Raw genomic sequence first — 24,815 nt, 5'->3', positions numbered from 1 at the left:
ACCTGCTCGTATATGGTAACCCAAGCGGATGCAGTAAGACAACAGCGTAAGCAGCAGCTTAGCGAATAGAACTAGCTACTATAGGCAGCATATTTTAGCTTGGCTTTAGGCATGCTGACAGGAAATAACATAACCAAATGCCATCAGAGGTGAGAAGGTGAAGAGGAGAGAGAAGGGCCACCCCTTGGCAGGGGTGAGATGGCGTGGTTATTTACGAAACAGTCAGCGGATATATGTCTTATTTATACAGGATAAGAAAAAGAAAAGCTTCTACTGCTAATACAAAGTTATCTCATGTTGAGTGGGATCATTTAATAATATACGATTACTTCATACAGATTAAGATAGAAGTAATTAAAAGAAAGGTTGTGCTCTGAGTCAGAGTTCCCCTGGCACTGAATTCCGGTCCACAGGGAAGCTCTGACTTGTAGACACTCCCAAAATCAAATCCACAAACTTCAGATCATTTTCCCTAGCAACTTAGCTACCTGTTGTGTCCTTTGAAGTAATATTATAGGTTTAAATTTAAATCTTTATCCTCCTTTCTTACCTTTAATTTCTCTCTAGTTTATTAGCCACACAGCCATGAATTTTGTAATTCCCTGCCCTTGTTAACATGCAACCGTTCCCTGATCTGTGTTAGACTCTTCTTCACCGGGCAGCATTTGAAATCCAGAGTCAACTCCCCGTGCGCGCTGCCCAGAGCCCGTGTTCCCTGGGGCAGGTCCCACGCTCCCGCCCCGGCAGGGTGAGGGATCCCCGGGTTGTGCAGCGACAGGCAGCGGGCAGGCAGCCGCGACACTTGCTGGGGGCTTGCTCCTCACCCTGATGCTGGGGGCTTGCTCCCTGCCCTCATGCAGGACCTGAAGGTCCACGTTCAGGAGTGTATTAAGGGATAGAACGAAACCTGCCTTCGGACCGCAGCTGGGAACAAGGTCTCTGATGACCCATTTTCATCTGAAAGCAAAAATCAAACCATGTAGACCCCTGATGCAATACACCACCAGGATGTCTGGAGGGTTTTGGCTTGCCAGGAACCAAAAAGAAATATTTTCAGCCTGAGGGAGATTGACATCAACATTTTCTTTCTCCTCATCCCCCCCCATGAACTCACAGATGAACCTGAAGCCACAGTTTTGGCCATCTTGGGAGTGAAATTACGACAGCAGCAAATGCTTTTCAAGTACCTCAGTGAAGTATAAAACTTGCTCCTGCCTTTCTGTCTTTGCCCACGTGTGCATGCACGATCAGCCTCCCTCCGTCTCTGCAAGAGCACGACTTTCATAATCTCGCAGCAGGAAAACATTAAACCATATTTGCCCTAGACCTCCATCATTTTTCATACCTGCGCAGCGTGCATGGGCCATGCCACGGACCGGGGTGCTGTGTCTCAGAGATGCCTCCAGCACTGCCACAGCACACAGGGGCTGCATCCCACCTGCATCAGGGGGACCCAGACAGCATCCTTGGGCCAAGGCATCCATGGGTCCGCAGGGACGAGAGCCCAGCTGGGGAGCCAGCGCTGAGGAGCCCCGTGGGGGGGAGGTTGGGCTGAAGGCCTTTCCCTCACCTCCACACACACGCGGCTGCAATATTCCCAGCATGTCCTGGCTTAGAAACTAATAGAGCAGATTTTCAGAGTGATGAACCCGGGGAAAAAAAAGAAATGGAGGGATATTTTGTGAAAGCTAAACACCTACACCAGCTTTGCAGAAACATTTTGCTGTCTAGCCGCATATTGCCGTCATGTTAGGCTTCAGCAGCCTAATACTGGCTTCTCGTTCATAATTTTTTTTAAAAAACCCCACATTTGAAACAATCTAATTACAGAATAAATATTTAGCTTGAAATGAGCAGACAGACATTCAAAACCATTTTCTGACATGACAGATGATCTGAAAGGAGCTGTGCTGTGGGCATTGTATGCCATTCAAACCCAATTTAAAAATACATGGCACAGTAGCAAAAATAGACATGACCCTAAGCACAAACATCGCCACACAGACAAACGTCTCCTGTAAAATGCCATCGGTGATTTGCATGGCAGCTGAACCCTGCGGCAGTGGAACAGCATCGCCCACCTCCGTGGGTGCTGCTGTGATAAAACCCATGTGAACACCACTGCAGCACCACACGCACATTCCCATGGCAGGGCTTGCCCAGCTGCTCCAGTTTTGGGACCCCAAGGTGGGTCCCAGCCTTTCCTGAAAACCTAAGGGAAATTCCTGTCCCTTACGCACGTGACCTGACCTCCAACTCTTGGCATGCTGGGAGAGGCCCACAACAACTCTTGCCATGTCTAAATTATTGTGTAATCTAAATGACAGGTGAGAGCCAGGTAGTGTGGGAAAAATAACCTTTTCACCCTTAAACACTGAGAAGCTCACGTCCAAGCGTTCGCACCCCAGAGATGCCGAGGAGCAGGGAGATGCAGGAGCAGCAGCACCCCCTTAGCAGCTCCAGCTCCAAGCCCACATGGCATCCCACTCCAAAAGCTGTGACCACAGACCCTCAGCAGCGCAGCGCAGCACAGCTCTGGCTCTGGAAATGGCCTTCCTGCACATGGAGAGCCAGGACATCCCTGGGATATCACAGACCCAGGTGCCTTACCATGGTTTTGGGAGGCGAGGGCTGACAACTCCAAGCTCTGGGGCCTCTCCAGACTGTTTGCAGAAACACTAGTGAAAGAAAAGAGGTGTTATAAAAATAAATTGTAAAATGCCAGGGAATAGTAACTGTTCTGGGTAGAGAAATCCCAGAAACGCCAAGGCCCTGACTGTTCTGGTGAGTAAGACACAGCTCCGGGCATTCAGGGTGCTGCTGAGTCCTGCAGCCACATCCAGGCAACCCACACGCAGAGCAAGTCAAGAGGGGACACACGCTAGTCCCAGCTTCGTGGATCCTGGGTTCTCCTTTTAATTTTATCCACGTGATCAGACTATTAAAATACCACTCAGAATCTACCTTTTTGCTTTTACGGCCTTGGATCATCCTGTCTGCTCAAGCCCTGTCGTTCCCATGGGTCATTCCTTGGGGCACATTCATGGCACCTAGTTTCTCTTAGATGAGAAAAGTGGCAGTCTTTAAAAGCACCCCTATTTTCCCTAAAGGCTGGAGTGAAATTGAAGCCAGAAACATTTCTGGGCATGAAATTTGGCTCTGGGCATGTTAGGACTTTGTCCCGTGGGGACTGCCTGGCTGCCAGAGGGCAGAAGCGAAGGGTTTGGAAAAGAACCTCTCTGCAGCACTCCCCGAGCAGCCAGCCACCCAAGAGGCAGGCAGAACAGCATAGCAGAGCTCAAAGCTTGAGACCTGATCATTTGCAAAGCAGAAGAGAGGAGATTCCTTTATCATCTCTTCTCTCCTCCTGGCAACTCTCACTGTATTTTAGGCACGGATGCTCAGACTCGGTGCTGGTAGCTGATCTAGAAACACGTGGCCCCAGGAGACCTACATAGCTGCAGTTGCAGGGAGGGAATGGGGTGGATGCACATGGTGAGGAAGATCTCCAGGGTTTGCTTCAGGGAGGTACCGTACCAGGACCTGGCTGTTTTTCCAGACATGCCCTCTGCACGCCTAGGCTTGCTGGGAATCTCAGCCTTGGCTGTGCCCGCAAGATGCTCCTCTGTGTCTTTGGGACCTCTCAGCTGTGGGGGTCCCAGCAAGGGGACACAAAGCCATGCAAGGGCACCGTAGAATCAAGTGTGTCGGATCTTCCCAGGGAGACCCGAGGATAAACCCACCGTGCACCTGCCCAGCTCCAAGTAGGGCCAGGTGCTGCTGCCTCACAGGGACAACCTGGCTCTTGGCTCTGCACCGCAGCCGCACAGGACTTGCCTGCAGTGCCATCAGCGGCTGGCGGGGAGAGGGATGCTCAGCCAAGGTGTTTCTCACAGGACCCCATAATTTTTGCCAAGGTGTTTCATTTCTAGTGGAGAGGCTTGGGGAAAAACAGCTGCCAGGGACTTGCAAGCAGGATGAGAGCGTGCCAAAGATGGGCAAGGCTCCAGAGCACTCATTTATTTTTCTACAAGTGGATTTATTGCCCACCTGGTAGGGAAGAGGGTTGGTTGCCTTTTCGCAATACAAGAAACTGAGGGAGGCTTGCTGCTCACCCCCAGCCACAACGCATGCTCCAAATGCTTCTTTTCCCCCAAAATGAGAAACATTTAAATGCATGGGCAAAGAAAAATGATGAACAAAGCTCCCCGCACACCGAGCAGCCAGTTCAACACCACTGAGAGAAAATCTCCCCAGTTCCCTGCCACGGTGCCAGGTCATACCTGGCCTAGAAGTCATCTGCAGGTGCCGGGATGTCCCACCAGAGGCCCCTCCCGGGGTGCTGAGCACCCCAGGCCATTGCTGGGAGCCATCGGATGGTCACCACTCCCACGACTGAGCAGCTCCGGCCAGGTGGAAATGCGTACATCCCCTGGAGTGAAACTTAGCTTCAGCCTCATTTTTTGTTTTGGGGGCACCATTCCTCAGCAAAATCCAATGTGCTTGGGAGCTTAAAGGCTGCAGGCTTGTCCGGAGCTAAACCCGGAGGCCTGGCATCTCATCCCCCGGGGTTACTGATGATCCCCCTTGGTGCTGCCTTACAGCCACCTCCCACATGCTGCTCCCCAGCAGGACTGGAACAAGCTCCCTTAGCTCTGCGCGTGGGGATTTTGCCCAGTTTCGGCGTGAGAGCGCCAGCTGACAGCAAGGATGTGTTTCACTGTGCCTCACAGCTCGCTGATAACGGCGGGGACCGGTGACTTGCTGGCATTCATGCCGCGCAGCAGAAAGGTCCCTGGTACTTACTTGCGCTGGTGTTGACAGGTCCTGACTCCATATTGCAAGAGGTATTTAATGTCACTAACAAGCCTGTGGGAACGGCACATTTCGCTCAGCCCTGCGGTTAGTCCAGGTATTTGTTCCTTTCAAGTCAGAGCTATTTAAGAGCCCAGGGCTGAGCAGATATTTAGCACAGCCACTCAATGACCCGAATTGCCGAGCCGGGCTCTGCCTGGCCTCCCCGCCAGAGCTAACAGCCCTCTCAACCACAGCAGAACCTGGATCTTAACCAGGGATGAGTCGGCTTCATCGCTAGCTGTCATCTCTGTTGCTTCAGGGCTGAGTCTCACCCAGTTTGACCCTGACGAGTGTGTTAGACTCATCTCTCTGGACTTCTGGCTGCACTGGCTCTCGGCTCAGTGCCAGCCACGCCACGGCATTAACGGCGAGCAAGGGTGGGTCAGATCCGCTCCTGCACCCCACACCCCATTGCCAGTCCACGGAGGAGAAATAAGTGTTATCCCTGCGTCAGCCCTGCAGCCAGCCCAGCCCTCACCCCTAAGGCAAGCGTGCAATCTCAGTGGCCGCTGGCTTTTCCTCAACCCTGAACTTTTCATTTTCCCCTGAACTTTTTGTTCAACCCCCCCCCCCCCCGCCATGACGCAGGCATGAAGCTTCCTACCACCTGCACAAAACTTTGCACTAGATAGCACCGGTTCCCCTTTTCCTTTCTCACCATCCCAGCCCCACAGCCGAGCGGGATGGCGGAGCGAGCAGCTCACCCCGGTGCCTGCCCACGTTCACGCCGGGGCGAGCCGAAAACCCTCCCCAGCGTCCTGCGCTCAGGGCACCGGCGCCTGCGGCCGCCCTTCGTCGGAATGGGACCTGCCTCCGTGCTCAGCGGGAGCGGCGTCTCGCCCACGTGAGCTGCCCTCGGCCAAAAGCAGGAGCTATTTCTGGAGAGCAGCTTCTCTTGGAGCAGAGGCGACAGAACCGGGGTGCGCTGACCAAATAAGCCCCGGTGTTTTGAACACAAAGCGTGGTTTCCCAGCCTCCCGCTGGGGAGGACGGGCAACACGCTTGCAAAAATAAGAGAGGACTGCAGTGCTCTGCGGCAGGAGGGCTCAGATGAGCGCAAAGGCTATTTCAATAAAACTGTAAACACGCCAGATCTGCTGTTGTTGCAGAGCTCCGTGAAATCGGTGATTTCTGAGCGGAGTTCAGCTGGAGAGCGCTGGTGCTATAAAAAGCAAAGTGACTTTGGGCTTTGACGCTTCCTCCTGACACACAAAAAAGGTGATTTGTGATTCAAAAGATGAAGAATTTATCATCAAAAAGAGCTGGGACAGAGCTCAGTGTTTACACATGGAAGAACAAGACAGGCACCGAGAGCAGATATATTTATACCCGTCCATTAACAAAAGAAGCCAAGTCAACCATACCTTTGTGCTAAAGTTAGAGCACAGCACTCAGCATGTCCTTAAAAAGGCAAGAAAGTTTCCGCAAACTGGGACAGCTGCTCCCAGTGCCGGCTCTGCGCATCCCCTCCCCGGCGCGCGCAGGGGCTCCCGGCATCGGCACGCTGCAGCGGGAAGGGAGCCAAACACGGCGAGGCTTCTCCAAGGCTGACTCCTACAGTCTGGTCAGGGGCTGGTGGCCACGGCACCTCAGGAGCCAAATGATCCCCACTCCACTTTCGGAGACCGGCAGAAGCAGTCTGCTTCTTCACAGCCACAAAAATCTGGTTTCAATTCTGGTACCCTGTCTGCTTCCCCGGTCAGGAGCCTTCACCAATGCTGCAGGAGAAGAGCCGAGGGCGCGCTGGTCGCAGCACTCTCGCGCTGGCCCCGTGGATGAGGGCTTGGTTTGCGGGGCTGTCTCCATCAGCCGGCAGAGGGAAGACGAGCAGCACCCAAGGGTGCTAATGTCACTAACAAGCCTGGGGGAATGGCATGTTTCGCTCAGCCCTGTGGTTAGTCCAAGGTATTTGCTCCTTTCAAGTGAAAGCTATTTGAGGTTTCGGCTGTGGCTGATGGGTCGGTGTGAGCCCAGGGTGAACAGAGAACACCCAGGACAAGGAGAGGGTTCATCCCCGATGAGGTTAGCAACAGGGCTGGCCAGTGCGAGTCACTGGTAGCTCCTGGATTAGGATTTGATATTTAGAAATGCTTCAGAAATAACTAATTACAGCAAGTCCCTTGACCCACAGGTAAGGCTGGAGTTGCCTGGCTTCACCTCCGAAGCGCTGGGGCGCGTTACAATGCTGCCAGGTAGGAAAGCCCTAGAAAAGTCATATCTTTGTTCCTTGCAAGGTACTTCTAGAAAGCAATTAATTGTCCTTCTTCTCGACGAATAAACAGATGAGCTCTTGCAGTTGTTTGCCCATTTCCCGCGTCTCCCCCCGCCAGCTCCGGCCCTCAAACCATGCTGGAAGCTCTTTGCTGAACCGCCCCCAGCTCACCTGGAGCAGCAGGAGCCAGCGCTGGACGTGCTATGCCAGAAGTGATCACACTTCAGGCAGACCGAGAACAACCGCAAAACCCACATCTTGTCTGAATCAAAGTTAAGTGCACTGCGGTTTTTCTTCTCCACACCCCAGTGAAACAGCCACAAGTGACAACCAACCTCGAGCCGGGCAGGGAAGGAAACAGGGCTGCAGGCAAGCACGGGAGGCCACGGGTCACCTCTCATGGCGTGATCAAGTTGTTGGCATTCCAGAATGCGTTTCACCTCCAAACTCTGTACCATCTTCAGCATGTTACATGAACTTGCCTCACCTTTGAGCAAGTTATGGGACTAGATGACCTCCACATGCCTCTTCCAACCTGAATGATGCCATGACTTTGAAATTTTTGTATGAAGCCAGAAAGGAAGCATGCAAATAACCCTCCCTCCCACACCAGGTGCTGAGCTCTCCTACCAGCAGGACGCTCAGGCTACCATCCCTGAGCCAGTATAGTTAAAAGCAGGCCAGCAGCCAACCCCAGAGAACAGGCCAGCCCCACCACTGGCCCAGGGATCAGGGCTTCCTCTTGGGCTTTTGGGCTCGAATCTCCTGATGCAGCTTGGCAGTGCCAGACTAAGACACAGCCCCAGCAGTCGCACTAGCCTCACCTTGAGCAGTTCTGCAAATTCAATGTGAATTCGTAAGTTATTTCAGCATGATCCAAACACCACTTTCAAGCAAACGCTGTGCTTCATTGACCAAATCTCCACCACGCTGCTGCCGAACACAGCCGCGCAGCACAGGGATTTGCACTCAGCGACTGCGGTGGTGGACCTCGGGCTGGCATCGAGCCCCGTGGCCTGGAGCCCATGTCCAGGTTGCTACCAAACCCTACTTCCTGGCGCAACAGTGGTACCCTCACTCTTAGTGGATGCTACCTACACACACCAAAATGCGCTGTGGCTTGCAATCAGCTGTGACTGACTCACATGATTTGTCTATTATTTATTATAATTATTTACAGCTTGTAGGAGTCAGCGTTTGTTTCCTTAGCGAATTTGGAGCGCATTCAAAGAACCTGTGTCTGCTTCCTTTGACGAGCCCTACTTTTGATAAACCCCCCACTGAGCAATGAAATCATATTACACCACTTCTAATGACTTACTAGTGAATTCCAGGGTCGGCCATTTTATGGCTTTGCCTTGAAATGAAGGTAGCCTGGAAGATCTAGAGCATCTTTGCTTCACTTTTGAAGCATGCCTCCGCACGACCTTTCTCCTGGTGCATCAGAGCTTCGTTTACAAGACCTCTCTCCCAGTCTCACCAATCCAGAGTCCCTTAACCAGCTCTTCCACAACAATTACTCAGCCCTGACTTCCAGGCATCTAATTTTAGCTGTTACTGTTGAACATCCTCTCAAGTTATTGTTAGAATGAAATGAGGATCATCTGACAGGAACACATTGCAGCTCCGTGGTAAATACCAGAGAGGAATGCTTTAAGGAGCTCGCGTGCCTTCCCGCATCACGATGGGCAACGCTACCGCCCAGGGACTCACCTTACCCTGCTCCTTTTGTTCCTGGTACCTTGCATTTCCAAAGCAATAAATTCCTGTGCCAGCCTCAACTGTACTAGACATATTTTGCTGTATCATTTCGCTCAGCTATCAGTTTCCATAATTACTTGCAAATTGGCCACAGGGATTTATTATTTGTTATTTTTAGGATCATTTCAGCAGAAAAGGCATCTAATTATATGGATATATATTAGCATGACATCTTTCACTTGAGGATCTCTAAGCACTTCGTAGAATATGAATGAATTCCTGCTTGTTGGCAGCGATACTCCTTTTAGGCAGGACAACAGGAGCAGTGATTAAAAGACATGTCTAAACTCCCAGAGGAAATTTATGCCGAGCACAGGAACACCGGCTTCCAGTTGTGCGTGTTAACTATTAAACCTGTGCTAACACAGACAGCGGGAAGTTGCCTATACAGGCATTAAAGAAAACGCCGATACCGTAATTTGAAATGGTTCCACACTAACAGGTTCAAACACAGATTAGGCTTGGAGAAGGGAAAAAAAAAAAAAAAAAAAAAGAAAAAAAAAGAGGCTTCTTATAAAATACCAAACAAATGGCCCTTTTCTGCTAAAAAAGCAGCAATGGGAAAGGACAGCAGGGAAAGGCGTGGGGTTACGGAGAGCTTGGTGTATGAACGGAGAGGGCTGGGATTTTGCCAGCGTGATTTGCCAAGCTTCGCCCTTCATCACGGCTTAGAAGATCCTATCTCCGAGCTTGTTCTTCAGACTGGGTTCCCTTCTTCGTGCTGTACCTGCCAGGGAGATGCACCAGCAAAATTCATCCAGAGGCACTGGAAGACAGACAACACACGGGAGCCAGCAGACTGGTGTTTCTCTCTTTTATTTAAAAACAGTGCTTCATTACCATTCGCAAAGGGTTAGGAAGGGTTTCCCCCCTTGCTTAGAGTTTATAAAAGCCAGCAACATGATCAATAATTTATACACATGGATAGTAATACAAAAAAAAAAAGGAATAAAAGCTAAAGATCTAACTACTCCGACCTTCACAATTCCAGCTACTTGATAATAATAGGAATAACCCAATGAATACTGTATGGTCTGAAAGCTACTATACAATATGATACTTAACGAGGGAGGGCGGGAAGTTAGAGGCTGTCACAAAGCCCTGGGATGCAGATACTGCTTCTCCAGAGTCAGCAGGGAAATGGGACCCTGGGCAAGCGGCTCGGGCGTCCTAGGAAATGATCCAGGGGAAGGGAATGTGTCGCACTCGGGACACGTCCTGTTCCCCAGCGGTACCTGGCAATGGGAGGTGCTGGGGAGACCACGTGAAGGGGCAAGTCCGTCGCTGCCATTGGAGGTGCTGCGGCATCTCAGCCTTGCACTGAAATCTCCAAGTCTCAAGTAGATCAGCCTGTGAGGTCAGTAAAATACTCCACCAGCTCCGTATCGCTCTACAGCCCTGGTTCGCATTTGCTATCAGCCCCGGGTTTTAGCTCCAGCTATTTACAAGCAGGATTTATCATATTTTAAAAAAAAAAAAAAAAAAAGGAAAAAAAAAAAAGAAAAACCAAAACCAAATCATATCCCCTGGGGTAAAAGAGGATTATTTCGTCTCTTGATAATGCAGCCAAATCAAGCTGCCAAAACTACAACACGCACGCACACACAAAATACTGTGAACAGAAAAAAAAAAAAAAAAAAGAAAAACATGACCAAAACTGAGACTACTTATGTGGGAGGCCTGATTTCTGAAAAGAATTCACTCCCTGGGGAAGCAACAAGCCCCTCCCAGCAGCAGAGAACTGGGAATCTGGCAAGAGATTTATTAACCCACTTCAGGAAAAAGTAAAAAAACAAAAAAAAAAACAAACAAACAAAAAAAAACACAACCATTCCTAAGATTAACTGGCATTTTGCTGACTGCCAGCCACATGAACATTTGGGTGGACGGTTTTAGACACCAGCAATCTCCTGGTGAAATCAGGCAAGATTTTTGGCTGATGCATTCTTGCTCTACCACGAGTGGAAAGGCAGCGTGGGAAGCTTGTCTCCTGCACAAGCCTGGACCAGCTGCAGCCCACTACCCAGGGAGGACAACCGCTGGCTGCGCTTTCAGCCATGGGCAACAAGTTGCCTTCCAGGGTTAGCAGCGGCAACGGAGACGGGACTTGGCCATCCCAAGTCCCGCTGAGGCTGCCATCGCTGTGCACTGCAGAGGGACGGGGACCATCCTGCCAAGTCCTGGCTAGAGGAAAGCGTACCGGGGAGAAACCCCAGAGCCTACTTGAAAAGGGCCCCATTTCACGCTCTGGCTATCAGACTCCTGCTTGCCTTGTTGACTGGATTTTTCATCGTAGAAGAGAAGTTTACCGGGGTTGGAGGGTGGAGAGGGCAATCAGTAAGGTGGGGGTGGAGGGAAGGGGCTTTTCAGACATTAACATCACCAAAAATAGTGTTTTATGCAACAAAGAATCAAGTCTCACCTGTGCATACTACAAAATGTTTGACATTTTCCAAGAGCATGACAAAATAAAAACACAAAAAAGTTTACATTGGATGTTCATCTTGTTCACTAGGTTGGGTTTGTTTTTCCCCTCCCCCTCCTATTTTAGAACAGTGCAAACAGGTAACACACTTTAAAAATCACCCCTCTGCACCAAGGACAGCATTCCCCAGACCCTGCCAAGCTGGAGGGCCACAGGCAGCAGGCTGCCTGCCACGCTGCCGCGTGCTTTCCCTTTGGAGCTAGACTCAGCAAAAGCGCTCCCCAGAGCTGTTGTGTTTGGTTTTTCCCTTTATTGAATTCCTAAGTGCTCCCCAAACCTGTTCTCCGCTTGCCTCCTCCTTTGGGGCCGGGATGGGAAGATACAGATAGGGATGGGTTGGGGAAAAACATGGGTAGGAACTGGGAGGCTCTGCTTTTATTCCCCGCTGCCAAAGCTCTGGGTGCTGGAATTGAAACCCCAGCAGCCAGCAATCTCTCTTCAGGCAAGGAAATGGTTCCATTAACCGTTTCACAACTAGCACTCGAGCCAGCTATCCAGATAACCCTCCTCAGCTCTTGCCGTGCACTTCACATCCACAGATCTCAAAATGGGTGAGAACAGGGGATAAACTATTACCTTCACTTTAGGGACGGGGAAGCAACAAGTCTGGAGTAGCAACACGACTGCTCCACGATGACCCTTGAAGATCACTGACAGAGCCCTGCCCAAAACACAGGTCTCGGACTCCTGAGCTAGCGCTCTTTCTCGCTGGGCAAGTCTGCTCTCCCTCGGGCACTGGAACAGCCAAGCCACAGCTATTTTAAAATATGGCTTTGTCTATCTGAACTCATGACACAGGATCCACGCAACTGCTTAACCTGGGAATAGCTGGCTCTAGCAGGCTCATACTGACCTCCCCGTTGTCTCCAGGTCTTGTCACGGCTTTTCTTAGAAAAGCTAACCCACCAACAAGAGCGCAGCTTCCCTAGCACGGGGACAGTGACAACAGTTTGTTAACATGCTGGGCATCAATATAACTTATTCCCAGTAGAGAATACGCTATACCAGTACAATTCATCTTTGTACCTGCATGACTGTACCCACAAGGAAAGATAGACCTGCACATTAAATAAATCAAATCTTCAATCCAAAATTTTATCAGTATAATATCATGTGCTGGCCAGACCTATTGCAAGACAGTACAAACAGCAACACTTAAAGAAACATCTTTTCCTCTACATCAAGAGGAATCCCGGATGCCACCAGACTAGAAGTTGACAAACAGCAAGCTATTTGCCAGGCTGCCTGTGTGGTTTCCCCTGGAAAGCCAAGCCCTGCTTTGCAAGGGACCTGTGACTGCAGACCCACCTCGGGGACTAGCACTAGCTGCCGTCGGTAAAATAAGCCAGGGCCCAGTTTAATTCATTAAGTGTAAGTCTTTTTGCATAGGGAGATATAGGCTTTGTCCTCAGCTTCTTCAGAAGATGGATATAGCCACAGCTTGGCTACTCTGAATGCATATCAAGCCAGTTCATAACACATCTGAGTGAAACCAGAGCTGTTGTTTGCCAAGAGAGAAGGAAGGCTGAAGAGCTGTCCCGTCACGGCACAACGCTCACTTGAGAAACCTCGCTGCAAAATTCCAGCTGGCTTGCAAGTTTTTGGGAGGTCTGGTGCTCCAGAGACCCAGAACCAGCAAGCTACCTCCGGCCCCCAGCCACGCAAGCGTCCTGGCATCCCCTCTGCAGCTCACTGCTGAGAGCAGGAAGCCGGGCTATCGGCAAGTTGCCTCAGCGGGGATCTTGCAGCATTGACTTTGGAGTCAAGGAGACACCGGCTGGTTAATGCACCGGAGGAGCCTGGCAAGAAGCAACCAGAGCAGGCCGGGCTTGAATACAGGAGGAATCAGGCTGGATGGTCTAGAACAGGTATTACTCGGAGATCATACAGCAGGGGACTACGGCCCCGCAAAGGTTGGGCGCTTCTGCACTGAACTCCTCACACTCCTAATATACTTGGGCGGGCTGAAGCTGCCATGCATAGACTCTGCTCAGAGGCAGAAACAGGGCTGGCCTCTCTACTCCAGAGAGGCCAAGTGGCAGGGAAGGGGGGGGATTGCAGGCGGCACTGCCAGGGCAGGGGAGGGCATTCGGGGAGGGAGAGCCCAGCTTTTCGGGAGCTGCAGTCAGAACCAGCTGAACTGAAAGGTAGGAAAATGGGCGAGAGGGGCAAGGAGCTGCCCCCGCTGGGCTCTGCAAGCTGCGCTCCTCTTGCTCGCAGCCTGCAGACCTGCTGCATGAGGAACTGCCTGCGGGCAAGGGAAAGGACGGCCTCACTCAGCCCCTCTGCCCCACAGGCAAGTAGAACAAGTCCAGTAGAGGCTTTTGCTGCGTCTCAGCTCCAGAAGTCTCCTGGCTGCCCTGCAGTGGAAATGGCTCCCCTTGAATATGACTATTTCTACCACAAGTCCTCCCTCCCCTATCCCAACTCAGACAGTAAAAAGCCCCAAGTCCCCCTCATTTCCTAGATTTTGTGAAAGCCCCAACACCCTGTTCCCCCCCATTTTCAAGCTAACTAAAATATTTATATACAAACAACAAAAAATTGTCATAACAGCAACAAACCAAACTTTGGCTTGGAAAAAAAAAAAGTTAAAAACCAACAATAAAACCAGAAGAAAAAAAAAAACCAAACAAACAATAAAAGGTGGCCAACAGGCTGGCAGTTTGGTGTCCCCTTTATCTAGCTATTCCTCCAGAGAATCAATAGCTTCAGGGTCTCTAGCTTAACTAATGGCTTCCCCATCCTTCCCATTTGAGGTGCCTCCCCTCCGCTACGCACAGAGAGGCTCTGTGTATCACTGGGGAGCAGCAAAAAAAAAAAAAAAAAAAAAAGCATGGTGTTGTGTGGCTGGGTCAGGACACCTCCCCAAGAGCTCTGCTTGTTGACATCATTAGTGTTAAATGCAGGAGGTTTCCTATTCTGGTATCAGCAGCGGATGGAGAAGCAGGTGTACAACAGGAGTTGGAGAGGCTCCACCAACAAACCCACACCCCACGCAGCCCTTCTGGGGGCGAACTCACCCCAGTATCAATCGAGGGAGACGAGGCAGCCTCATAAAACCGCGCTTCTGCATTTCTCTGACACGTGGTTAGAGACCCTGCTGCTGAGCACTGGGAGCACCCTAGGAGTCAGCAGCTGAGCAGGAAGGTCTGGAGAGCAGCAACTCCCCATCACAGCACAGCTCACACAGTCATCTAAAAATGCAGGCTTTGAAACACAGCGAAATGACTGTACGTGAGAGCAGAAGGGAAATGGTCTTGGGAGTCATGGAGCCCTCCCCTAAATAGTCTCTCTGCTTCCAAATCTTCTAATACGTAGTGTCTATACGGACTCAGCAGACCAGGTGCACAACTTTCTATGAGAGGCTGGGCAAAACAGACCCAGGGGCTCCAGCGCAACTATGTAAGGGCCTGAAATAGCTTGTGGTGGGAAGTTCCTATGAATTCAGAGCTTGCACAAACGCTTCTGCCTCCTCTTAAACTCCTGACTGAAACAAAACTACTTCAGGATCATGTTTAGATATAAAGGACCCTCTTCCCCCACACAAACCCACACGCTTGCCCCTTGCCTCAAGCAGCTTAGACATGACTTGTTTTTCCTCACTCACGTTATTTGAAATGGATTACTTGCAGAAGTGCCTAAGCAGCTCAGGATGAAGAGGAGGAGAGACCTCGCATGCTGGACCTCAGAATGCCCAAGCAGGGCACTGATGCATGGTTCTTCTACTAGCTTTCTTGCTCTGCAAGGTTGCATGGGCTGCACCTCCACAAGTTTAACCACTTGCTGTCTGCAACAGAGCTACTCTGTGTGATGCTGCATCGCATCTGCCACTCCTCAAGGAAAGAAGGGGAGGAAAGAGACAGCAAGGGAAAAAGATCTTGAAAAGGAGGAAGGAAAATGGAGATAATTACAGCCACCAGCAACGGACAACAATCAGCTAGAGTGTGTGGGGTGGGGAAAGATCATCCTCATCAACAACTCCTTTCAAAGTCTCGTCCCCTATACAGCAGATAACAGCCGGTCTTTGGGCAGGTTGACGAAATCTTCTCTTGCCAAATCTAAATTCCTGACACTGCTGAAACTGTCCCAAACCTGTGCACGTCAGATGGTGATAAAAACCGAGGAAAGTCTCTGCATTTCCCCCATTTTCAAATATAAGTGACTATTTCCCACCGCATTAAGGTCCCAGCCACAGTGTGCTTCCTTCTGCAGACGAGAAACACGGCAGGTAGAGACTTCTCCCTCACATCCTCCCGTCTCACAGACACTGAGCACCAGACCCAGGGAAGTAACTCTGTCTGCGTGTTCCTGATTAATTGCATGATATCGGTTTCTAACAGCTTTCCTTATCACTAATCGCCTTTTCCGTGATTGGTAGGATAAGCTATGCACCAACATACAGACACGGAAATGCATTATTTTTACCACAGTTAAAAAAAACCCCCAAAAACGAAAACAAAAAAAACCAAAAAAATGCACAATCTTTGGAACAAAAGAATTAAAGGCAGAAATTTAAAGGAAAAAAAATACATATTCAAAGAACATAGTGAGGTATAAAAAAGTATTTTCTCTTTTGTTTTTTGTTTTTCCTCCTTGTCTTGCTATAGAGTTCCTCTACTAGTAAATATTGCAATAGCCAGGCCTCATGAACTGGGGGGGCTGTCCCACTTGCAGGGGGCTCACGTCACTTCAGTAGGGGGCAAATCGGCTGTAGCCACCTCGGTATAAACTCGCCTGTAGAAATTAAATGAGAGAAGAGGTTGTTAGGAGGTGAACTGTGAAGAAATACTCAGGACAGCACCCGAATGCTCTCAGAAGAACTAACAGACATGTCCTGGCACTGACCCGCCACCATCAGCACCTGGAGTAAAAGAGGAGAACTTTGCCTGCAATACCAAAGACATGGCTCAGGAGGACATGCTCACAACCAGCCAGCTGGAGGTGAATTTTGGCAAGTCTTGGTCAAAGCGAGTTTGTTACCAGAGATGTGACTTATGAGTCCCAATCTCTGAGACAGTTGTCCAGGCTGTCTTTATAGATAGCAGAAACCAGGACTTCTAGGATGCTCTTCACCTCACCTGAAGGTAAAGGTCTAAAATAGACACGATGACCTGGTATCCTAGAAGTACCTGCTTTTCCTTCATCGACCCGGAAGAGAATCCACATGATGAGCTGAGGCTCAAATGGAGGTGCTACACTGCAGGTATCTATATTTAGGTGTCTTTTTCTCTGAACACATTTGTATTCCAGCCTTTGCAACAACACAGATACTGTGCTGGCTAGAGCAGATGGGCAAGCATGTGTTTTCAGCAAGCTGCTCCACTCCCCTCCGATGCCAGCATCCCTCATTCCTGTCCTTGCATAACTACTGCTGGCAGCAGTGGCGTCCTTCCACTACTGGAAGAGGGGAACCAAGTGGAGCAGCTTTGCTGCAAGATGTCACGAGAACAACTTATTCCCTTGACTTCCTAGAACTGACTTCTCAACATGCAACATGAGCCCTTAAAGTTAATGAAAATAGCAAAAAACGGTGTCTTGCATCTGTAACCACTGCTGATTTTTGCTCTATATATCACCTTGATACACTTCAACTGATACATCAATAATGTTCTGGCTCCTGACATTCTGGCCAGTCTTCTACCATGTCCTTTGTACTACATGATGTGCAAGACCAAGTGATAACTGGTCTCCTACAACTTGGCTCATTTCCTTGTGCATACACACAAACATATGAACACAGAACAACTGGGAACCCAGCACTGCAGCTAAGGACCTCCTCCCTCAACAAAGAAGTTCTTCTGGGTGAAGTTTCATTACCTGATACCCACTGAACAGAGCTATCCCCATGCTGGGAATGAGAAACAGCACAAGAAAGAAAATCCCACTTACCACAGCGCCAACTCCGTAGCTAGCGGCAGGGGCAAGGGCATGGTAAGGATCTGCTGTGTACACCCTGCCATAACTGAAAAGAGGAAGAAAAGATATAAAAAAAAAAAAAAGAGAAAAAAGAAAGTCACTTCAGAGGGGCAGAGAAACAACTATCTGACCACAGGCAATGGAAGCAGCAGCATGCCCTTCTACACACATGTATGCATACATGCACACACATGCACGCAGGCAGCCCTTCTTCGAAGAGATCCTACAGGCATGCTGCCATGCATCGTATGAGATGGGCAAGAGAATGACCTGCAAGGAGGAACGTGGATGAGCTGTAGGAAAGAGGTCAGCACCTTTGACACAACAGCTAGAGCATCCCTTACCTCGCGTGATGCAATTTGGGAGGAGAGTGACTGCTAGCACTACTGGCACGATAACAGCTGCTAAATGGAAAGCTGCGAGGGAGTCTCCAGAATGAGAAGGGAGTATAAACTTTAATGGTCTTGCATGCGCTAGGATTAAAACACGGCCTCACTGCACAGGAGATGAAAAATCTTAAGGCAAGCACTCTGATGATGATAATCCTTTGCATCTATACAGAGCTGCGTGTTAAAGCATCCTAGAGTACTGTATGAGCTAAGTAATTCTTACTTTATGGATGAGGAGAGAAATGCACCCAGTGATTAAACAACCTGTCCAGAGTCACAGAGCAAGGAGCTGGCAAGGCAAGCCGGGTCTTTTGACTCTGAGGCCGTAACCACACTGCCTCCTTTGTGCAGAGAATCACAAGGATAGGAAAGAGGCCAGGATTTGTGCCAGCTCACATACACCGGAGGGCAATACTGCCCAGGAGCAGAGAGACAAACCATGCATTCAAGTCTTTCATGTTGGGTCGTGCATGCATGTGCACGCGTGCAAGTGCAAGTAAGACAAAGAAACAGGGAAAGAAGTAGAAGTACTGTAATGGATCAATGCTCCTTGAATCCCTGAGCACAGCAAGCTAGCCCCCATGGACACCTCCCCCTTACATACCCATCGCTGTAAGCTGCTGCAGCGGCTGCAGCGGCTGTGGCTGCTGTTGCAGTAGCAGGCTGTGCATATCTGTAGGCTGCGTATCCACCCTGCAGGAGAGAAGAGAACTGACTTTACAGATACCTGTCCACCCACGCAGAGTGTAAAAAATAAAAAAATGAAAAAAAGTCACACACATCACAAGGAGAGGAAGTGTTTCAAACTGCATCAGCTCCCATGTCATGTCTATCGCAAGCATCGCCCATTAACTCATGTATATTCCTTTCCTCAGAAGGACCAAGGAGACACTTCCATTACCCTGTTTAGCAGAAGGAATAAACTAAAGCAAGCCTGAGCATGGTTATATCCCTGCAAGAAATTAAATTTGGCATGGAGGAATTGAAAACCAGAAGAGAGCTGAAATCTTGCACACAATGTAGTTTTTATGTCCCCTTGCTTTTACACTGGGGAAATCAGAAGCGGGAGCTTTCTGAAGTATTTTAGAAAGGGGACCATTCAGATAAATTCCTGGGTTTTTTCCCTCTCTTTTTTTAAGCCTGGGAAACCCAAAAGGCTAAAATTTCATTTGGTCCAGATGCGTAGAAGTATAAATAGCCCGAGAAGCCAAAAAGCAATCAGGAAAAGATGGTGTCAGGGCTGGCCACAAGCTAACTGACGTTGATACCAACCAGACCATTCTCCCCTCCCTCCACGTAAGAAGGAAACAAGTTGGGGGAAATTATGCCAGAACAGTCTGTATTGCTGCTGCATTTCTGCCCATGCTACACACCTGTAGTAAAGGTCTTTAAAATCCTTACACTGACAAGAGGCAATTACTAAAAACGTGCTTACAGCTGAGTTGGCAAAATGTGAATCCCGACCCAGAGGAAGGCCTGCGAGTCTCCTCTTGGACCTCCCACAAGGAGCTTTTGGTGCAGAGGAAGACCTGGCTCAGACAGGCAGCTCTGCACACCCTGCAGTAACAAAGGACAGAGGCCAGCCACCTTTCAGACTGGGGCAAAGGCTGAGGGGCAGGCAGCAAAGAGGGCTCTGAAGCCCAGGTTAGATCTTTCTTTATTGTATGTTTCTTAACATATTTTTGTTAACTTGAGAGGGCAATGGTAAATGAACTGTGGCTTCGATTTGCTAGAAACACAATGAGCCATAAATAACATCAGAAAATTCCAGATTGCTTCTGGTTTTTTGTGTTTTTTGCTTGGTTTTAGTTTAGGGTTTTTGGGGTTTTTTTGGTTGTTGCTTTTTTTTTTTTTTTTTCAATTGACATTTCAGAGTTTGAAGAACCAGAAGGCAGACTTATGCTCTTCACCTCCAGAATCAGCTCAACATACCTCTACCACTTCTTCCCTATAGATCTTTTGCATATATCTAAGAGTACAAGATCAGCTCTACTACAGGACTGCATGTTTGCTCAGCAGTGCTCAGTTTTGGGCTAGGTAGCTTTTAAATTAGAAGTAATGATTTTAAATTAATTTTGGTTGCTTCTGTGGGACCTGCGTTAGCCCCACGAAGGCTAACATGCTACCTAAAACACACCTGGGGACGCTCTCCTACTCTGGAGGAGGGGGACTTGCAGCCTCTTCAATCTTCTAGTTAACAAAAGAAAGAGTAACACAGATCCACACCTCTGAAACATCACCACGTTGCCTACAAGAGATGTCGTGTTACAGTTTTGCCATTTTATAATCTCATCTAGCTGTTTCAATGCCTGTATTTTGGCTTGATGGTCTGGGGAGGTTTAGCTCGTTTTTGGCATGCTATCGTTGCACCACCATTACTCCCACCACCAAAACACAACAGAGATGAGAGGAATGAGGTGCAGCCTTAATCCAAATCAAACCTCCAGTGACCTCACTAAGTTAAGACAAAACTTCATACCAATGTCCCTGTGGTACTCCCTGAAGTTCATGAGCTTCCTAAACTCTTGATCAGGTCTGTTGCTTGGGCACGGCGCACGAGGCACAACCCTCCTCGGGGCAGCCAGCTTCAGTGTCCACCCAGATTCCCACTCTGCCCCACGCTTGCCAGCCACATTTCAGATCAGAATCCATTTCGAATGTGCCTGGCACGTACTCTGAACATGACAGCGAGATGCAGTTTGAAACCAAAAAGGGTTATCATGTAATTCTCTTTTAACTCATGTCTCTTGTAAAGGAAAATGAAACCAAACCAAACCAAAAGCAAAAAAAAAAAAAAAAAAGAAGAAAAGAAAAGAAGGGTTGGAATCAGGTGTGGAAGGGGGAATGGCGTAACATTTATTAATCAAAATTAAAAACTAAGCATGCTGACATCTGGAGCTAGAACAACCAGCAAAGTCACCACGTTCAGACTCATATTGGCTAGTTCTATCCATCCCAGCATTCTCTTGGGACAGCAGTTCGCCCTAGGCTCTACCACAAGCTCAGTGAAGTACACAGCCTCAAGTACTAGAGCGTGCAGCCACAACAACCTGCTATTACGGAAACAGTCAGTCACCACTGGAGTTAACATTCCAACCTTAACGACTCCCGCAGCCTCCCGCCCTCGCCCCCGAAATGGCTCCCACCCTAGCCCTGTCCCACACCACAATGTTAATAATTATAACAAGCAATAACCCATCTGTTATATCAGAGAAGGGAACAGAGACTCCACTGAGAGATTTAGAGCGGGATGTTAACATTTCTTCAGTCAACTGCACAACAAACAAAAAAAACAGGAGAAAATTCATTGGAGAAATGAAGTTAAGAAATAGCTGACATGTGTATTGCTTTTTTAACCATGCACTGATGCAAAATTGAAGCTACTGTTAATTTAAAAAAAAAAAAAAAAAGAAGAAAAAAGTCACAGGAGAGAGGTACACACGCACGGGCAGACCCGCTCAGTTCAAAGGGGTCTGCAAATTCTACTTGCGTGTACTCCAAATAAAACCAAAAAATGGGGATTATAATGGCCATGGTACGTTCCTGTCATAGGAGCAATGAGTGTGGACAGCTGGGGGATTTCTGACACGGGGATGTATTTAGCATGACCAGCAGGTCCAAATACACCAAAACAGGGTGAAGAAAAGAGGAGGAAAGTTGTGACTATTACTCATTATTTCATAAATGCTTTCACCAAGCTCTGGGACCAGTACAGAGCAAAGGAGACACCGTGCAGGTCACCTTACCCAGCTGATGCTCCAGTTCGCAATAACCCAGGATCCACCTATAATTCCATCAATGCACCTAAAGCCCTGCTCAGCTTGTCCAATGCACCAGTTATTTTCTCCTGCTATTCCTGTCCGCACACAACTTTAACTGGTATGCAGAGCTCATCCGTAACCTCAGCTACGTGGTCCTACCACCTCTAGTGATTTCTGATGCCACTCACTTCGGGTACTCTAGTAAATATAAACTACAACAGAGTACAGCATCTTCATCAAACGTGAACAATCGTGTTTCCCAATAAAAGAAATAACAATTAAAAAAAGAAAAGAAAAAAAACAGGCCCTTGCTAGCTGCACCACACTCCTCCAGTACCACAGCTAAACTGCAACGGAAGACACCATTGAGTGGTGTAGTCCCTGAAACCAGGGACAACCACACAAACTCCCACTCCATCTATGTAACTGAAGTGATTCCACAGGGACAGGTTTACCCATCTAGGTTCAGTTTTTAAAATCTTTAGCCTCATCTCAAAAGAAACAAGTGCAGCTGAGCCTCTTGTGAAGATGTTAAGTTAGAGACATTTTTATCAAAGGGACAGCGTAAACACTGTCTTGACAAAGAAATAGGGGAACTAAAGAAAAGGCTTATGTATGCATTTCTACTAGGCAGTAAGAATCAAAAGGACTGTCTAAATCAAGATTGGTCCTTTCCAGCACAGTCTTTTGGATTGTCTGGGGAGCATACGAGAGATACGAACACAACCCTAAGTGTTGCTTATCTTAATTCAAGTTCCCTTTCTCTAGATATCCTGCCAGTGTTGCTGGGGCTGTGCTAAACCGCTTTCCCCATGTGAATGTGTAGCACTTGAGCCTATAGATCTCAATTGTCAAACAACCGTATTTGCTCAGGTATTCACAAAAGCCCAAACTTAAAATGTTATCATCCTTGGCTCATCCACAAAGCAAGAAAATATTTTTTTAAATTCCTTCTTTAACATTAAATGATAGCTTTTTCAATATTGTCATATATCCTCTGAAATAACACAAACACGGCAAAACAACATAGACAGGAAGCTGCAATCCCAACTAAAGCAGCGTTCCAATTACTGAGCATGTTAATGTAGATAAACGAGCACTTTAAGACTATACAGTTCAGCTCAAAAGAAGTCCATCTTCTCTTCCACTCTTCAGGTCCATATTAGTTGATCCTTCCAACAAGAACGTGAGGAAATCCAAAACTACAGCTTACTATGTCCTATAGTGTAAGCCTCCCTTTTCTTTTTCCCTTGCTGCCTTAGATGGGAGCACAAAGTGTGTTGCTGGCCCTCTTTACTCCAAAGAGCCTTTATGCCAGTAAGACACAAGCATTCCCATACCCCTGGAGAAATGTGTAACACATGGTACCAGTTAAATAGGTTTGAACACCTGCCAGGTTTAGGCAGTGAGCCCAATTTTAGGATCTTTTATTTGTCGTATCTCAAATGTGTCTTCTCCACCCCCAAACTGCCCTATAACAGAAGTTAAGAAGCAGAAAGGGCTAGAACCGTTTCCAGTATTTCTGTATTAGAAGGGTGGCATACGTGCACCAGGAATGAGCATGAATGAATTAAAAGAGGTGACAGGACAACGGTGTCCATTGCAGCAGGTGCTTCTACATGGTAATGGGACAAGCATGACCTTGTTAACCCTTCCATTGAATTGATATTATTTTTTTTTTTTTAATGAAATGCCACTTGGTGTGAAATCTGGACACGCGCCACCCTGCCATAGCAGGGGCTTGGATCACACGTGAGTCTGCGCTGCCCTAAAAAAGCCTCTGTTCCCATCTCTAATGTGGTGCTGGAATGGTTAGTATAATTCAGTTTTTTCCACTGCAATCCACAATCTGATCGGTTGGCAGGTCACACTGGCACTCCTACCTGAGGTATTTTAGCGCTAATGATTGGTTCCTGTAAGACTATTCTATAACAGAACACAGGAAGAGCAGTTCAAAAAAACACAGCTGTGGAAAGAAACAATCATACAAACAGCCCGCAGCGGGGCTCACCAGCCTTTTCTTTCCAGTGGATGCAAGCACGCTTTTCACAGGCAGGAGCAGTCTTCACACAGGTGGGTTTGTTTGGGTTTCCCCCCGCCGCCCAGATTGACCCCATTGTAGAAGAAAGATAACCTTTCTTATGATCCGAAATGAAGCCCTGTGCATCCTGGGGCAGGTTGTTTTATGAATTCAGGTGTCTTGCCAGAGTGGGATGCATCCAACAAGAGATGGAATGCCTTCTTCACAGAAGAAATGGCTAGCAGGATGGTTGCCCCAGGAAAGAAAAAAGGAGTGAGGAAGAGGAGGAGGAGGAAAATGAAAAATTGGTGCATAACATGTATGCAGAAACAGCAGCCCAAACTTGGGACACTTCACCTTGCCTACCACTAACCACTCCCTGCCAGCTCAGCTCCTTTTCACCCTTCCCTGACACAACCTTATGGACTAAGAGAACCTAAGGGAATCTCAATTTAACTTCCCCCCCAGTTATAACTGCTTCCCTTCCATAATATGGACAAGCCTTCCACAGCAACCAGAGGGACGTAAGCACTGCAGGGAAAAGCACGACAAATCAGTGGGGCACAGGGACACCAGAATCATTCCACTTGTGCCAAGCAAATTGTTTGGAAGGGTAATGTCTTATTTGGATTATGATAATTTTTTCCTGAGCTCCATCAGAGGGCTCTGGGCAGCAATAACATAGGAAAAAGCACCACCATCTACCTTGACAAATCCCCTCTTCTGTCGTCCTGCTTTCTGACAGTGAGACCAAAGTCACCAACAGCCAAGTCATCAGAAATCCACTTAACAGTTCTAACCTGACTCGGGGACTTGTTTTTGTGTTATGTGATGCTACTGCACTGCAGCACCAAGTGGTTACAGGGATTCTTCATTACTGAAGTCTCTGTCCTTAAAACATGTTAAATAAACCCCTCCTCCCCAGCTGCAATGGAAGCTCTGAAGGAGCTTTGTCAAAATAAATAGGGAGTAAGAACCCTGGCCAGTCTTCCCTTGCAACATGACAGCCTCTTATATGCCATACTCTGAGGGAAGAGGCACTAAGCATTGCTCATTTGCTTGCTTACTTGCAGCAGCAAAGTCAGTGGACTGTAAAACTTGTGTTTTAGGAGCGAGGCGGGAAAACCCAGAACCCTCCATAGTTCTTGACACAGTTTTATAAAGGAACACTTGACTAGGCAGATCAATTTTTAAAAGGACTGCACACAATAGCTATGTGGGAATGAAGAAATGCATCCACTATCTCTATGCTCAGAGAACACATCTTCCAACTGCTGTAACTGTGTTGGGAAAAGTGCCTTTACAAGACTTTACCCTCCATATGAGCTGATAAAATCCAAAAGGTAATTCCATCTATTATCTTGAGTCTAACCCCAGGGTCCTCTTTATAACTGTCAGGAGTAGCACCTTC

At 48.3% G+C, this 24,815-nt stretch overlaps 1 protein-coding gene across 19 annotated transcripts in view; it reads right to left on the bottom strand.

The window, feature by feature from the left end:
* Window positions 1–9,630: 9,630 nt before the first annotated feature.
* Window positions 9,631–24,815, bottom strand: part of RBFOX2 (RNA binding fox-1 homolog 2) — a 174,335-nt gene continuing 159,150 nt past the window's right edge. For 11 of the 19 annotated variants that reach the window (XR_012835575.1, XR_012835566.1, XR_012835567.1 and 8 more), the window contains 4 exons: window positions 23,268–23,310; window positions 18,228–18,316; window positions 17,208–17,280; window positions 9,631–16,052 (listed from right to left, as the gene is read on the bottom strand). Coding sequence is in view for 12 of the 19 variants with exons in the window: in XM_075753506.1 (XP_075609621.1) it covers window positions 16,008–16,052; window positions 17,208–17,280; window positions 18,228–18,316; window positions 23,268–23,310 (250 nt within the window). In the remaining 7 variants the exon portion in view is untranslated. Of the gene's footprint in view, window positions 16,053–17,207; window positions 17,281–18,227; window positions 18,317–19,672; window positions 20,896–23,267; window positions 23,311–24,815 lie in introns of those variants that run through there. The other 8 variants (XM_075753517.1, XM_075753524.1, XR_012835576.1 and 5 more) reach the window with 5 other exon arrangements.

The sequence above is a fragment of the Balearica regulorum genome, chromosome 1, assembly GCF_011004875.1.
Source record: "Balearica regulorum gibbericeps isolate bBalReg1 chromosome 1, bBalReg1.pri, whole genome shotgun sequence".
Lineage (NCBI taxonomy): Eukaryota > Metazoa > Chordata > Aves > Gruiformes > Gruidae > Balearica > Balearica regulorum.
This window is presented reverse-complemented; position numbering and strand designations above follow the sequence as displayed.